The sequence below is a fragment of the Platichthys flesus genome, chromosome 1, assembly GCF_949316205.1.
Source record: "Platichthys flesus chromosome 1, fPlaFle2.1, whole genome shotgun sequence".
Lineage (NCBI taxonomy): Eukaryota > Metazoa > Chordata > Actinopteri > Pleuronectiformes > Pleuronectidae > Platichthys > Platichthys flesus.
This window is the reverse complement of record NC_084945.1, coordinates 18401855-18417224: the sequence shown is the minus strand read 5'-3', so window position 1 is coordinate 18417224 and position 15370 is coordinate 18401855. Positions and strand designations below refer to the sequence as shown.

The 15370-nt window shown below is 41.7% G+C and overlaps 1 protein-coding gene across 1 annotated transcript in view; it reads right to left on the bottom strand.

Annotated features, from left to right (window-relative positions):
• Positions 1 to 1463: 1463 nt before the first annotated feature.
• Positions 1464 to 15370, bottom strand: part of LOC133957606 (MAM domain-containing glycosylphosphatidylinositol anchor protein 1-like) — a 62395-nt gene continuing 48488 nt past the window's right edge. The window contains exons 4-5 of the mRNA XM_062392994.1: positions 1697 to 1871; positions 1464 to 1525 (exon numbers count right to left, since the gene is read on the bottom strand). Coding sequence (XP_062248978.1) covers positions 1464 to 1525; positions 1697 to 1871 — 237 coding nt within the window. The remainder of the gene's footprint in view (positions 1526 to 1696; positions 1872 to 15370) is intronic.

The window sequence follows — 15370 nt, the reverse complement described above, 5'->3', positions numbered from 1 at the left end:
AGGCTGTCGTGTTGTATTGTCCACAAAGCAGAGCAGAAGAAGAGATGAATTTGGCAAATGAAAGAGAAATAATGGATGTTTCGTGTTATAGGGCTCTTGGAAAATCTGCCTTTTTTTTCTATTAGTCTATAAACTGACCATTAAAATGATTGAATCAATGGAGGAAGGAACTATCAAGGCTATAAATGGATGTCACGGGGGGACAAGGGTTTTAGGGTGCTGGGAATGGGATAATACAATGGTGTTGACGTGTTGAGGGAAATGGTTACACGTGAATCTACCTGTCGCTATGACCTGGCCCCTGACTCACAGGGACAGTGGGGCAGTGAAACAAGCAGCAGCACGGGGCCCCTACAACACAACACTGCTTCTCAACCGTCATATGTTGCGCGATAAAGGATCCAACCCGAACACGTTGTCCCGACTCTCAGAGAGATGGGGCTGCATAATAAAATGAATAAAATAACCCTGATGTCAGTTGAAACAACATCGACTTTTGGAACCTGATAATGCTGTTAACCTGTGAAGCATCTTCACAAACTCACTCAACCCATAACGATCACATTTTCTAAGCAAATTTAATGTTGGTGATAGAAAAGGGACCAAGGACACCAAACTCTATCTTCTCCCAGGAAATTCAGGCTGTTTAATCAATTACTGCGGCTGCACAAATAACAGTGACGAAGCAGCTCTGGCATAACAGAGCGTAACATCCTTGCACTTCACTTTTTGTCTTGTTAATCCTCCTCCAATGTCACTAGACTGCTTTTAATTTGATTGCTACAGATTCTGAAAACGTTGTGTGTCTCTGCGCAGCACCATAGTGTCACATGTTGACACTGTTGCAGGTTAAAACTCTTCAGTGTGGAGTGACACTCTGGAAAATTACTGGTGCCGATAATTACTTGTGTCCGAGATAAACAGGTCTCATGATTCGATTAAGTACAATAACAAAGGAGCCACTACAGAGCACTTGACTGCAGGGCCATTTAAAATGACCTGTAACAAAGTCTGACAGGGAGATGTAATCTCCTCATAATCAGCCAATTGGTTATTAACATACTTATGTCGTCAAGGACACGACAGAAATAAACAGCAACGTCTAAATCTTAACAACCTGATTTAGTTAGCTTTGGTTTGGAGTAGAGGGGACATGGGTCGGTTGAGAAACAGTGGGTTAGGGAGCCCGTACTGCCTGGACTAACTCTTGCAAAACTCTGGATATACCCCACAGACTTCACTTCTTTCCAGGAGTATCTGATAAAACAGGTTGTTTTTCTCTAATTGCCCTCAATGGCGGAGAACACACACCTGAATTATAAATACTCGGAACTGATGGCATTCTATGAGCATAGAGGGCGTTGAAATTGATTTGTTAGTTTTTAATGTGTTGCACCCTCTTATCTATACCCTTCCCTAATACAGCAATTCTATTTGATATATCCTCTTTCCCCCTAATCCCCTCAACTATGCTTTTCATCATCTCCACCGTAAGTCATCAGATACTCCTGGAAGCCATTCCCACCTGAAATTTCATCATCCACCCAATCTGTCTTTCATCTTTGCTCCTCCAATCTTTCCATCTCTCCCTATCTTGGTGTTCTCTAAAGTGGGAACGGCGGCAGTGGAAGTCAGATGTGGTTGAGAAGTGGAAGGAGTTTTTTGTTATTTTTCCTCTTTCTTCCTGCCCACTTACATTGCACATCTACGCGGATGGACTTGATGGCAGCCACCCCCACCCCGTTGTCGGCCTTGCAGTAGTAGCGACCCCCCTGCCCCCTCTGGATGCTCTTGATGCGTAGCGTCTCGTTGTAGATGGGTCTCTCTTGGAACTTTTCTGATGCGCTGCCTGCCGTCTTCGTCCACCGTATCTGAGAAAGGAGGGAGAGGGAGGGACAGGTTAGATTGACGTGTAGGCTGTCGGTTAAAGAGAGGAGTGCTGAAAGAAAGAATCAGTCTCGGTGTAATGGAAGAAAGTTGAGATGGCAACCGATCTCTACAAATGAGCAAATATGTTAACAAATTCCACTGCTCAAACCAATATTCAAGTTCATGCACATTTTCATTATTAAACAAGAAAAAAACAATATGACCAACAATTCATAGTTAGCATTAAATTTTATCGCACACTTTTCACCTGACACATGAGTCTGTACCGACTCATCCTGGAGTAAACTTGTACAGCATCGCAGTGATTGAGACTTTAAACTGAGATTGTTTCCCCAAGTGAACAGATAGGATCCGTTTTTTTAACCAAGCCAAAATATTTAACTCAACTTATATTCACTAAACAAACCCCTCCAGTGGCCATAGAAATCACGACTTCATTAATAAGTGTTATAAGTATTAATACTGTGACCATGACAATGACACCCCTGTACTTTGTAATTTAAAACATGACTTTCCCTAAAGTTGAGGAAAGGTCTAGTCTCCACACAGTCATGAGGCTCTCTTCTATGTTTATTATTTTCAGTGGATATTTATGTCACATGCCTCATGTTTACACTTTGTCTCGTTTTTGCCAAAACTCCAACATTTCAATCTCAGCCAACCACACAAACATTCCTGCAACTGTTTCTTTGTGTATTTTTTTTGCTTTATAATTTATATTTGAGACCATGTTCAGTATTTTTATGTGGAAATTGAAAGTATGAAATAAGAAATAGGTTGATAGAAGCTCACAAAAAAACAGAAGAAGAAGAGAGTCACACACCGAATCCCGTCTGGTCCAATAAATAATTCATATACAACCTGTATAAAAATACTGACGAATATATGGGCTTCCTTAAAGCTGCTGTGAGTTGCTGTATTGCATGTCTATATAAAGCAAAATTAGGTGACAAAAAAAGCATGGCTAAGACTGATAGCATCTTATTGTCACTGGGCAGCTCATTAAATTGTCTGAATAACCGAACAAAAATTATAAATGTGCTTATCTTTTTTTATCCTGATGATAAAATCACTGTCTGCTCCACAGAATTGGAACTAATGACACTAAGCGCGATGCTCCGTGGTGTCCATGATGCTCAACTCAGACTATTAAGAGTTTTGACAAACTCTATATTGCTTTTTCATGCTTCAATTATCCCATCTAGCTTTGCCAACACTGTGCGGCAGACAGCTACATGATATGTACTCTCGATTCATCAAATCCAGTAAAACATATGCACACACACACACACACACACACACAGACACACACATACTTCAAAGATGCATCAAAGCTTGTAAACTCATCAGCGCTGCAATGTTGTTCTCGCTTTTGTGTGAGTGTGTGTGTGTGTGTGTGTGTGTTTGTGTGTGTGTGTGTGTGTGATGAAACTGTGTGTGTACAGTCCATTAATCCCTATTAACCCCTCTGTCTGCTATGAGCCCTGACAACACTATCAACCATGTCCTCTTGAGGAGGGCAGAGAGGATAATGGGCAAAAGTCACAGTGTGTATTTGTGCATGTAAATGTCTGCGTGTGTTTCTTGCTTGTGGCACACTTGCCTGCCTGTGTCCCTGGATATGTACACAGTATCAGTGTCCATATAGACTCCTGCGTGCATATGAGTGTAAGTGTGTGTGTGTTTGTGTGTGTGTGTGTGTGTGTGTGCACGCTGGTTAGAAAGCAGGTTGTATGGATTAGTGGATTATCAGGGCCTGTGTAAATGCTCAGTGTCTGTTTATTCAGCTCTGTTTGTGGGAGGGATTTGAGAAGGCGCACTGCCATTGATCAAACCAGCCAAGGTGAGCAATGAACCGAACCCTGTATCTCCATGGTTTACTGACTCCAGTTTGCGAGTGTAGCAGTGTGTGTGTGGGTCTGTGCACACGGGGGTCCGGACGTTTGTGTGAGATAAAAACGGGGAAGAGAGAGTGAAAGTGAGCATAAAGTGTGCATCTGTGTTCTTTGGCTTTTATCCTTTCTATTCAAGGATTAAAAGATGAGTGGAAATCTTACAAATTACAGGCATTTTGTGTGCTCCCGCTTTGGACCGGGAACATTTTCAGTTATTCATAGGATTAGAGTTCAGCAACATAAAGATTAGGTTAAAATTGGGGAGAATGTTAATCGCAAGATTAAGCGATTGGAGGCTTTCGCACGAAGAAAAATAAAAACAATAATATATCACAGTTTAAAAAAGCAGTTCCTGTATGTTTATTGACGTGTCCCTCTGTCTGTGTATATGACGAAATTCTACGAAAAGGAGGTTGAGCATGAAATCAGGATGATGTATTGCACTCAAAGGATTACAGAGAGTCAACTGAAGTATGGAAGCGGCATTTGAGCTTAGAATAATACTGCAAAGAGTATTGTTAGATAAGGGGAACCCGTGGGGTAAAATGCAGGAAAGGAAACAAAAGAAAAAGTGTGTGAGGGAAAGAAAAAAACCCAGCATGAGTTGGTGAGAAATACAGTAGGTATGTGTGTGAAAGAAAGACTGCATGTGTAAGTGAGATACGGTTATATTTTTCAGCGAGTGAAAGGAGGTAAAAAAAAAAAAAGAGAGAATGAGAGGGAATGATATATAAAGTATTGCTGGCAGCGGTGTGATGGCAAGAGAAAAAGTGCTTCACACCGGGAGTTGCTCCACCAGGGAGGCAGATGAAGCAAAATAGAGAGAGGTGATATTGCGAATAAAGGGGATATTGTGTGCAATGCAGATGACAGCCAGGAGGCACAGGAGCCTTTATCTGCCTGTGACACCAGCAGCTTAAAACCATCACCTGTGCTCTCTCTTTCTCTGACCTCTGCCTCCACACCCCTTTTTCTTTTCTCTTCCTTCAATAGGCCTGTGATGCTGCCCCCCGCCCATGTCCCGACGGATAGGTCTGGATATCTCTCCCTTAGTCCTTTTTCTTTTCCCTCGTCTTATCACGTTTCTCTTCTCCTTCCTTTATTTCTGAACAAAGCACGGTGAAAGGCAAACACACACTCGTCACCACATCTTGTGGCAAAATGCACATCCGTTTAAACACGTTGAAACATGTACATATTTCCCCGCATTTCCACAGCCACACGGATGCGTTTGTTGAGTCAGAGCCTTTTGTAATAATAGCTCTTGCGTTTACTTAGGAGCGTAATGCGAAGAGAAGAGTCGGGATCCCCCTGGGATTCAGCTCGACATGCAATGCAGCAGGTTTGGTTCGCTGTTTTCGTATTCAGTTGGAGAGTTGGGTGCTGTCTAGGACACAGATGTTTCCACAGTAGAACAGAAGCAGTGCAGAGGAGAGGGCAGCCCTGTCGGAGTATTGCGAGGGGGGAGTTAAGGAGTTTGTGTTTTTATTGGAGGGAGGGCGGTTAGGGCCATTAGCTCATATTCAAATTGGTTATTGAAGATTGCACTTAAACACTGACCAGAGCCAAGTGGGCCAGTAAATTGTCCATTAGTGGTAACATGTTATGTGACCGTCATTTGCAATAACAACATTTGCCCTTTACCAATGCATCGCACTTTGTGAAGTTATGGCATGAGCCCAGTAAAGATATTTGAGCCTTTGTGATGGTCAAAACCAATAGGGCTCTGTTTTAATGATCTAACCTAATGGTTTAAGTGCCTTTATACGATATGGAAGAAGACTGCAGACTAGCAAGTGAGACCATAAACTCCTTAAAAAAATGTTATTTGGCATTGAGTGAGAAAAGGGCAATTTTCTTCTATAGAAACTGAATTTTTTTTTGCAATCAATGGAGTCCCAACAGTTTTTTTTTCTCTGGGAGAATACAAATTTCAGGTGCTTCCACCTTGTCTAGACTTCTTGGACCCAGAGTCTACTTTTACTTTTATACAGTCGATTTTCTGGGGCTACACTGAGTTTAGAAAACATTTAATATTTCACCAGGTGTTATTCAGCTCTAAACCCAGACAGTGAAGTCTGTGTTGTTTGATGAAACACTGACTCTCTCCATTTAAGGCTTCGAGCTGAAACCAGATAGTTTTGGGACATTCAGCGGCGCCGCTCTCCACCAGTTCGTCACTGCACCAAAGACATGTTGTTATTGAGGTGCTGTGCGGTGAATTATGGATTCCAGCTGTTTATATGAATCACATGAACAAACTTGATTGGAATTGTCAACCATGCTGCAGCCTGACAAGCAAGTCAGCGTTTCCATAACGGCAGCTCACTGCATCTCCGGCCACAGTTAACTTGCTGTGCTCCATAATACAGATGGATATTAACAAAACACTGAGGTGTCAGTTTATTAGGTATGTACACCTCGCACAATCCACTGCAATCCAATACAGAGGCCCTGCAATAAAGCCTAACTCAATGGAGCTAATAATGTTTATTGGACAAAATATTGCATACATCTTTCAATGTTGAACCTCCAAAACGGCAGTGGAGTTGAATCAACAGCCGCCTGACCCGCTGTCGTCAGAGAGGGAACATTATGAGCTTTGTAAAGGTGGGATTTATCACACAGCTCCTGTAGTGGTTTGCTTGTAGCTGAATGTAAAGTATAAACTGGCAACAGCTTTCAGCCTCAGAGCTGTGATGGCTTGCAGGGAAAGAGGGAGATAAGGAGAGAAGGGTGTGTGCTGCTCCAGGTCATGGGGGAGATGGCTAATGTGTTGCAACTACGCTGACAGGTCAGTGGCCTGCAGCTGTCTGTCTAAACCTCTGTCTCCCTCCTCTCACAATCTTTTGTGTGTTTGCGTGCGTCTCACTTCTTCTCATCACTTTCCCTCTGCAACCTCCTGTCTCTAAGCTTTAAGTTGTTCCTAACATCCTTCTTCTGCCCCTCCGCACACCACATGCAAGCGCACACACACAGCTTCCCTGCCGCCACTGATCTGTCTCTCAGAGTGACACATCACAACAGGACGCGGCAGATACGCTCCACTGGCTGTCGGACCCCTTTGCCCTTCTGTCGAAAGAGGAAACGGCCAACGTTACACAACAATAAAGGGACAAACATTAATTCAGAAATACCATTCACATCTTTTCTCTATGTTGTCAGGCTAACAATATATACAGCAGAGTTATCCCGAAAAAAAGAAGATAACTCGGACAAACTTGATTAAAGCTCGGGTGAGCAATTTTGATCCAATGCACTTTCAAATTCTGTTAATATCTCCTCACCATCCACTAGCTGTATCTTCAGTGAGTGTGCTGGAAGTATCTAATATTTGGGAAGCAAATAAAGTTGGACAACAATATCCCAGCCAATCAGCAACAAGGGTAGTTGTTTTTTTGTTTTCGTCCACAGGAGGGGGGGGGGGGGGGGGGGTTCATGGGAATGGCCATAGACCCTAAATGCTAACGGTACACTTACTCTCTTTCGTGGACCAATTTTTGAACAACACAAGTGACATCTTAACGGAGATGGAATCATTCTGTCGTTCTATGATCAAGGGATGGGAGGACAACCTAGAAAAGTGGCCTCAGATAGCTGACAGCCACTATAGGGTTCTATTTGTTCTGATGTTGACTTCAGATATCACGGGATCGTTCACACCCCCTTTCATCTGATCCTGAATTATTATGTTTCAGTTTCAATCTCTTCAGAGACATTTATGTCTAAGCAATAAAAAGAGTATAATCATCCTGACCAACAAATAATAAGTACATCTCTCCGAGTTTTTGACAGTCGTTGTACAGATGTACCTATTCAATACACCACAGACACAAATTGCAATGAAACAGTGAACTGCTGCCATGAAAAGTGAAATCATGTTTTGTTCAAACATCACTTTAAGCAGCGTTTAGCTCACAAGGCTGCCCCCCTTTGTGTGCAGTGGCTGCTTCCTGGGGTGTTACAGAGTTTGAATCCTTTATATTCCCTCTCAGTAACTCGCCGAGAGCTTGCCAGGCCTGCCTTCTACAATTTCTCTAACTCCTTTCTTGATGTTACTCCAGCAGAGTTGACGATACAGTGCTTTATCCCTCCAACTGGCTCACTTACCACGAATAGGCTTAAGATAGTAATCCTGTTATCGGGGAATACTACTCGGCACGGATGCAAACCCAAACACACACACACAGGCACGGAGACAAACACAGAGGGAGGATGCAACATCTGAGCGAGCAGTGTGGGAGAGGAGGAAAAGAAAAAAAGGCAGAAATGACAGTAATAAACAAAAAGGAGTAGCGCAGGTTGGTAATAGTTTAAACAGATGAAGAGACACGGAAGGACACGTCCCCTCTCTGTTTTGCAAACCATGGATAAATGGAAAGACTGGAAGTGACAAGGCGTGGAGGACATACAGTGTAAAACAAAAGCAACGTGCCCATTGAAATATCTGTTTTAATTATCTGTCACTCGGAGGAGAGATTGTTGGGGGGGGGGGAGTGGTATAATGAAGCAGCTGAGAGAAGAAGGACAAAAAAAAGAGGTGTTAAAGAGTTAGAGACTAGAGTGAGCAATAAATATCATTTCAAGCATCGCCGGCTGAATGGATGTAACGTTGCTGATTCATGGCATCAGGTGTGTGGAGGTTCAGGGAGAAGAGAGCGAGGACAGGGAGGTGTGCGTGGGAACAGGTGAGGGGAGGAAAGAGCACAGACTTTTCTTTCTTACTTCTATAATCTGGAGAGACGTGGGAGAATAAAATTGGTCGAAGGGAAAGTAGCAGAGGAAAAGAGAAGAAAGGAGGAGCTGAGAATGCCGAGCGGAAGGGATGAAAAGGTGAACAGGAGAGGAGGAATAATGGACGTAAAAAGGGTTGACAACAATGCGGGGGAGTGTGGAGCAGACGCTTAACAGAGCTGATCGAGAACTATAATGGAGCGGGCATATATCATGAATATTTCTTTGTAATGACAGTTAAATTACATTTTCATTTTGCAATCTTCATCTAATAACATCTGCCTGTGTAAAGGGGTAATCGATGGCCTAGGTAATTGACGCGACTACTTAAAGCACGTAGTGGAACTTGATTATTGTCGAGAAAGAGCACGGTTGATTTCACATCAATAAGCTCTTTACCTGAGACACTTAATGTACCAGCTTGTATCTGAATAATGAACAGCTGCTGCCGTCACTCTGCCTTTTTTATATCAGTGTGAAACACCTTCCACTGATCTGTGCAAGGATCACACAGCAAAAAGTTCAATACAACTGACTCATTGATATTGAATCCGCCATCGCCCTCTCTAACCTTGTCATGCGATATGAATGTCTTCATCGCTCGATCTGCCTCTGTAATATGATACACAGGCTTCAGGGAAATTACAGGAAGCAGAGGAATCATGCATGTGCGATGGTATGGTGATTTTTGAAAGTACGTATATATCTAATAGTGCATCTTTGTGTAGTCAACGATAAGGGTGACGGAGGTTTTGTTTGCTCGAACAAATGTAATATAGCTAATAATACACAAAAGCCCAACAGATGGTTTCTATGGCTCTTTCTTGAGAGACAACAGGAATTTAACATTGTTTAAATCATAATCATTATTTTATCCTTCAAAAAACTAAACCACTCACAGGGCTTAAATCGGAGCCGATCTAACAGCAGCAGACAGAGTCAGCCATCTCTAAACAGCCATGTCGACAGCCGTCAGTCTCTGTGTCAGCAGCCACCTTACACGCTCCGTCCATGTTGGATCTGTTAGTTGTAATGAGCAATGGCTTATCAGCACAAGCGCAGCATTAGTTGCAGAAATTTGAGCTCTTCCTATCTTTCTTTGTGTGTGTGTGTGTGTGTGTGATTGTGTATGTGTGTGTGTGATTGTGATTGTGTGTGTGTGCAGAGATGAGGATGATGTCATTGCTGAGTGGCATGATGATGCAAGGCTACTGAGAAGGAAAAGATCCTGATCGACATCTACACTGCAGTATAATTGAGGTTGAAAAGATTAATTAATATCTGATAACTGATAGATTTGACAAAATATATATCTACTTAAAATATAAAATATCTGATACAGCCAAAATAGTAATGATAGACATTTAAGCTGATTTACGTTACAATAACATAACAATATTTTATTTAAGATATGTTTAGAGTAGCGCAACGCACACTCGATGCAAATCAGCAACACATAATGTTAGTTTTCCAGTTTTCTGTATTTTTAGAGCCACCCCCATGCTCCTTGACAGAAATCCGAAACCCACTTTATGTTTTCCAGTTTTCCAGCAATACCAGAGGATCAGATAAGATAAGACTTTTTAAATCCTTTAATAAATTAAATAATTAATCTGGAAATTATTGAGCCAGCTTGCTCGAAGATTACAGTAGAGAACAATGTATCGAATAGTATACAATTCAGTGAGAAATATGTTGATAAAATTGAGTGTATACCGAGTGATGGAATATCAATGTATATTAGTATATATAAATAGAAATAAGAAAAATATAAGCAAAGTTACATAAGTGAGAGTAGCTAAAAAAAATACTTAAATTAAGTGACACTAACTAGAAATTAAATGATGAAGGAGGGTGGTAATTTAGTTACATATATAATTCTAGTCTTTTAACAAAAGTTTTGCACAATAGAATTTGCTGCGTTTGATTTTAAATCTCATTGTCATTAAATAATTTGATGCACATCTTCCTCGTTTTTATCTGTTCTCTTTGTGTCACACTTTGTAACTGCTGGTTTGAAAGGTGTTCTATCTATCTATCTATCTATCTATCTATATATCTATCTATCTATCTATCTATCTATCTATCATGTCTATATAGTCGTCCTTTTCTCACTATATCAGTTGACTTCATGAGAAGTCGTCCACACATTAAGACCTTTATTATTTTTAGCTCGCCTGCGAAGTGCAGAGCGTTACCACGGCAGCAGACACTCCAGAGATCCTCAAACATATAGACGAGCGTTGGAGGAGTCCAGTAACACGCTGCGCCTCCAGGCTCATCACCAGCAATATTAAGTGTTTTTGTTTTGGCTTCCAGATCTAATTTGATTCTCTCTTTGTGCCCATACTGTCTCAAGTAGTCAAGGACACACTCTGCCAGACACATCTGAAGTAGTTTGGTGCCTTTGTGTGTCAAAGTTTCCATTTGAAATAGAGTTGGTGGTAAAGTCGAATGCAGACAGTATCACAACAAGTTGCATTTTAAAGTTATCAAGCGCTTTGGTTGATTAGATAACTGGATTTATTCAGCACGTCTCAGGCACAGGACTTCAGCTATTTAACAGACTCCACAGCGAAAATGGCAAATGCTTTCTTCTGCTATAAACAAGATATATAGTCAAGGCTGTGGCTCCTTTTTCATTTCAAGTGTAAATGGGAAGCCCACATAGGTAAACCTACTTAAACAGACAGAATAGACACAATCGTCATGTCTTGATCCGGATGGTCCCTGTTATGAATGGTCAGCATGTTTGAAAATGACAAATTGTCTACTATCCAGAAATGGAGCCCACATGTCCAGCATACGAATGCTGCTGTTGGTATGTTTTATCACTCCATTTGTGTAGCACTAGAGAAATAATTAAACCAAACTTACAGGAAGAACGAACAGTTGAACAAACATCAGAATCATTATAGAAACTGTCTTTGAGAAAAAAGTATTTGTCTTGTACGTATAGATTTACATGCCCCAGCCGCTAACATGGAGGAGCCTGGGTTACTGCAGCCAGCCTCCAGGTGGCGATCAAGATGTTCTGGCTTCACTTTTAAGGAGCCATTATGCCGTTCATGTTCATATACAGTCTATGGTGCCACCCAATGATTGGTTTAAAGAAATCATCAGTCAACAAGTTCAACCTCCGATCCCACCTGTCTCATGACCTCCCTCCTTCACCTCCTCTTGATCTTCTTCTCTCTTCTTCCTCGTTCTTTCGGTCTCTCCATCCAGTTAGGGGTCGTGCAGTGACCTTGTTTGCGTCTAGCTTGTGTTCCTACTGAGTGCCTATGCAGCCTCGTGCTGCCACCCGATCAGCCTTGCTTTCAGCCTCACTATCGATCGTCTTCCACTCACCCCTCAAGGACGGAAATCCAAACCCACATTCCAAACCACAGCGCCCATCTCCCTCCCTCCAGCCCACCCCCCTTCTTTCTGCCTCTCCACTTTTTGTCTGCTATGGCTCCCTCCACCTTTCCTTCTCTTATAGAATCACACACACACACACACACACACACACACATACACACGCACGCGGGTCTCAAGGTTGCAATGACCAGCAGAGCCATGAATAAATAATAGGGAGGTAGGAATCACTTTCAGAAAAACCATTTACTCTCCTATTGTGTTCTTGAAGAAGCCATGTGATTGTGTGTGTGTGTGTTTGTGTGTGTGTGTGTGTGTGTGTGTGTGTGTGTGTGTGTGTGTGAGACAAGAAAAGCTTTGTGAGCGAGACTACAGTGCTTTGTTAACTAAAAGGGCTGCTGTCCCTGGAGTTAACTTGAACGATGCTACAAGCACCTTCTAAGTGACCTCTAACATTCAGGTTTTTTATCCTTTCTTTCTGTCTTTCTTAGTTTTTAAATAGGTGTAATCTTTGAGTTTGTCAGGAGGACAGTAATCATTGCATAGCATTGCCTCACCCTGTTGCCTGCAGCCTTGAAAGACTGTCTTAAAAACATCAACATTCCTTAAAGCGGTCTCTGGTTGTATTTTTGTAGAGAAGGAGTTGTTATCATTCATACGCTTCACTTTGTTTAAACCCAGCTGCTCCTGCAGGTGAAGGAACTATTGGAATCAAATCTATGTACCAATGTCACACCAGGTCTTTAACTGCTGGAAAGTCCCACAAGTAAGAGAGTGGCCATTACTATATGCAAAACTTCAGTTTCAAATTTATGAATGATTGTTGTGTATTCCTACATATGTGCTTGAGTTACTTCACCCTTATGACTGTTTAACTGATAATGGCAATCTATGTCATTCATTCTCTGTATAAATGTGTGTTTCAAGGGGTTTGACCTGAGCCAGGTCATTCCATTTAGCTGCACTCTGCAAAATGTTTTCACAGCAATTGGAAACGGAGAGAAATCAGACAAGGATGACAGAGGTGTAGAGAGAAGGAAGGTGTGAAGAGAGAAAAAAAGCAAAGGAGGCAAAGAAAGATGGACAGGCAGAGAAAGTATTAGATTTCTCTCCTCTGTACGGGTCAGGACGAGATCCAATCCATCATTTCAATCTAACTCAGCCAAAAGTAAACAATCAGTCTTGATAAAGAACTGGATAAATCCTCAATCAGACCCAATCTCGGTAAAGCAGCTGTTTATTGGGCTGGCCCTCACAGGGCTGAATTGGATCCCCGACTTTTCTGAGGGAGGTGAAGAAAGAGGGAGAAAGTGAAGAGAGCGGACGAGAGAGTCTAGATCATATCAGTCCTGGAAGGGCTGGATTTTAGTTTTTCAAGCAAAATGCTCCAGAACATTAAGAAAAATAACACACGGAATGAAAGGATTTTTCAGAAATGCATTGAGACTGAAAATCAAGACAGAAAAAAAAATTCCAATCAGAACTCATATATCATATTCCTATGATCTTAAATAGACCCATCAAAATGTGAGACGCACGCAAACCAGACACAGATAAAAGATCCTCAACTGCTATGCATCAACTTATCTGATGAATAAAATATGAGGCTGTAATGTTTTTTAGATTCACTGTGGTCCACTCTGCTGTGGGGATGTTTATCAATAAAACTATTAAAATGCTGTCAGTCCAAATTTGCATGATATTGTTTCTGTGAAGGGCGAACACAGACGGCATCACGCTAGCGGAGAACATCCATGAATAATAACAAGGCAGCCACACGACTTGAACGTCTTGTGCGTTTGCCAACACCTAGAGGCCAATTCCAACCTCACAGAGAAAAGGAAGAAAACATGGCTCACTCTGCTGGCTGTTCAACTGTTATATTTATTTATTTGTAATTCATGAAGTGAATTTGCCAAAAGAATGGGAAAACTTGTCCAAAAAATTATGAAAACTATCTAAACTATTTTACTCGCAAAACATGTTGGCTCCTTCGCTCTAATATTGCTGAACATGCATGCACTGAATTTTGTTTGTTTGTGGGAAAAAAAAAATTCTCCGTCGACAACATGGCTGAGATCACTGCTAATTGGTCAGAACTTTTGAAATGTCAGGAACCTTTGAAACAAGGCAGTTTAATACACTTACACAGTTGTAAATCAAATTTATGAGGCAGCCAATAACCAAATATTGTACAAATCTGCAAAAACAAACACAACTCACAGCATCACTGTTAGTGTGCTTTGAGACATGCAGTGCTGTAAAGTTCCCCAGGTCAACGTCCCGGCTTATTTAAATCCCAAATCCCCTAGAAAATTCCAAAACTAAAAAGGGGCTTTGGGATTGGAAGTGAAAAGGGGCTTTATGAGCTTCCATTTTTGCTCACAATGGCCAAAGAAGGTAATAAAAAAATTGCCTGAGACATGTCAACTTTGTGCAGTGACAGACTGTGAGTCCACGGCTGTGAAGAAGAAGAGGTATGCGGAAAGTTGAAAGGATGGATGAAGGAGAGCTGCGGTGGCAGGGATCAGGTTGTCAATACAGCCAATGGAGCGCAGTGGAAACCCTGTAAGCCCAATGGGACAGAGTGCAGAATGCTGCAGTGAGCTGCTCCTGCACAACACAGTGTCAGAGAGGTCAGCACCCACACTTCACTTCTATTTTACTCTATTTTATTCTTCTGACTTCCCTTGTTATTTAGGATGATTCTTGTTTACTTATACTTGTCAGATTTGGACATTTTGTTTCATTGGAGATGTTAGATGGCAGGAGGATACGGGATGACATGTGACATAGATCGAACCATCGAAGGCTCGCTCTTTGCCGGCAGCACTTTCAAAATGTGGACATTTTCTTATTAGGTCTCTATTTTCTCTACTATAATATGCTGTCACGAACAAAATCCATTCAGCTCGCCTGCACTGCTTGTACAAAGCAGCAATGCACACACACGCGCAAGCACACTCACACACAAACGTACAGGCACACGCACACAGCCACACACACACACACAGAATTGCAGACATGATTATCTTGACTTTGAATCGTTCTTCCCTCTTTATCACAATAAGCATCAGCATTTTTCCTCTTATCTCTGATCACTCTATCTTTCTCCAATCCTCCAGGGTCGCCGTAGTCTGTCATCGTTCAATTTCTGTTTTATCGTCCTTCCACTGTTTCATTCTGTCATTATTATCCAATCTCTGCCTGGCCTCCTCCCCCCATCTCTCTCTCTCTCCTCATGTAGTTGTACATGTGTGCGTGTGCATTTGACAGCCTCTGATTACATTTGTTTTACACTGACAGCGTTGACCACACTGTTATTGGGATATGTTTTGCATTCAACAGTTTCATGAACTATGCCATCATGTTGTATATTTGAATGTATATTGCACACATGCATGTGCAGTAACAAGTCAGTTATTGACACTTTTTTTTAAGCTACAATAATTTTCTGGACATCAATTGTGATTTGATTCAATGGGGAATAG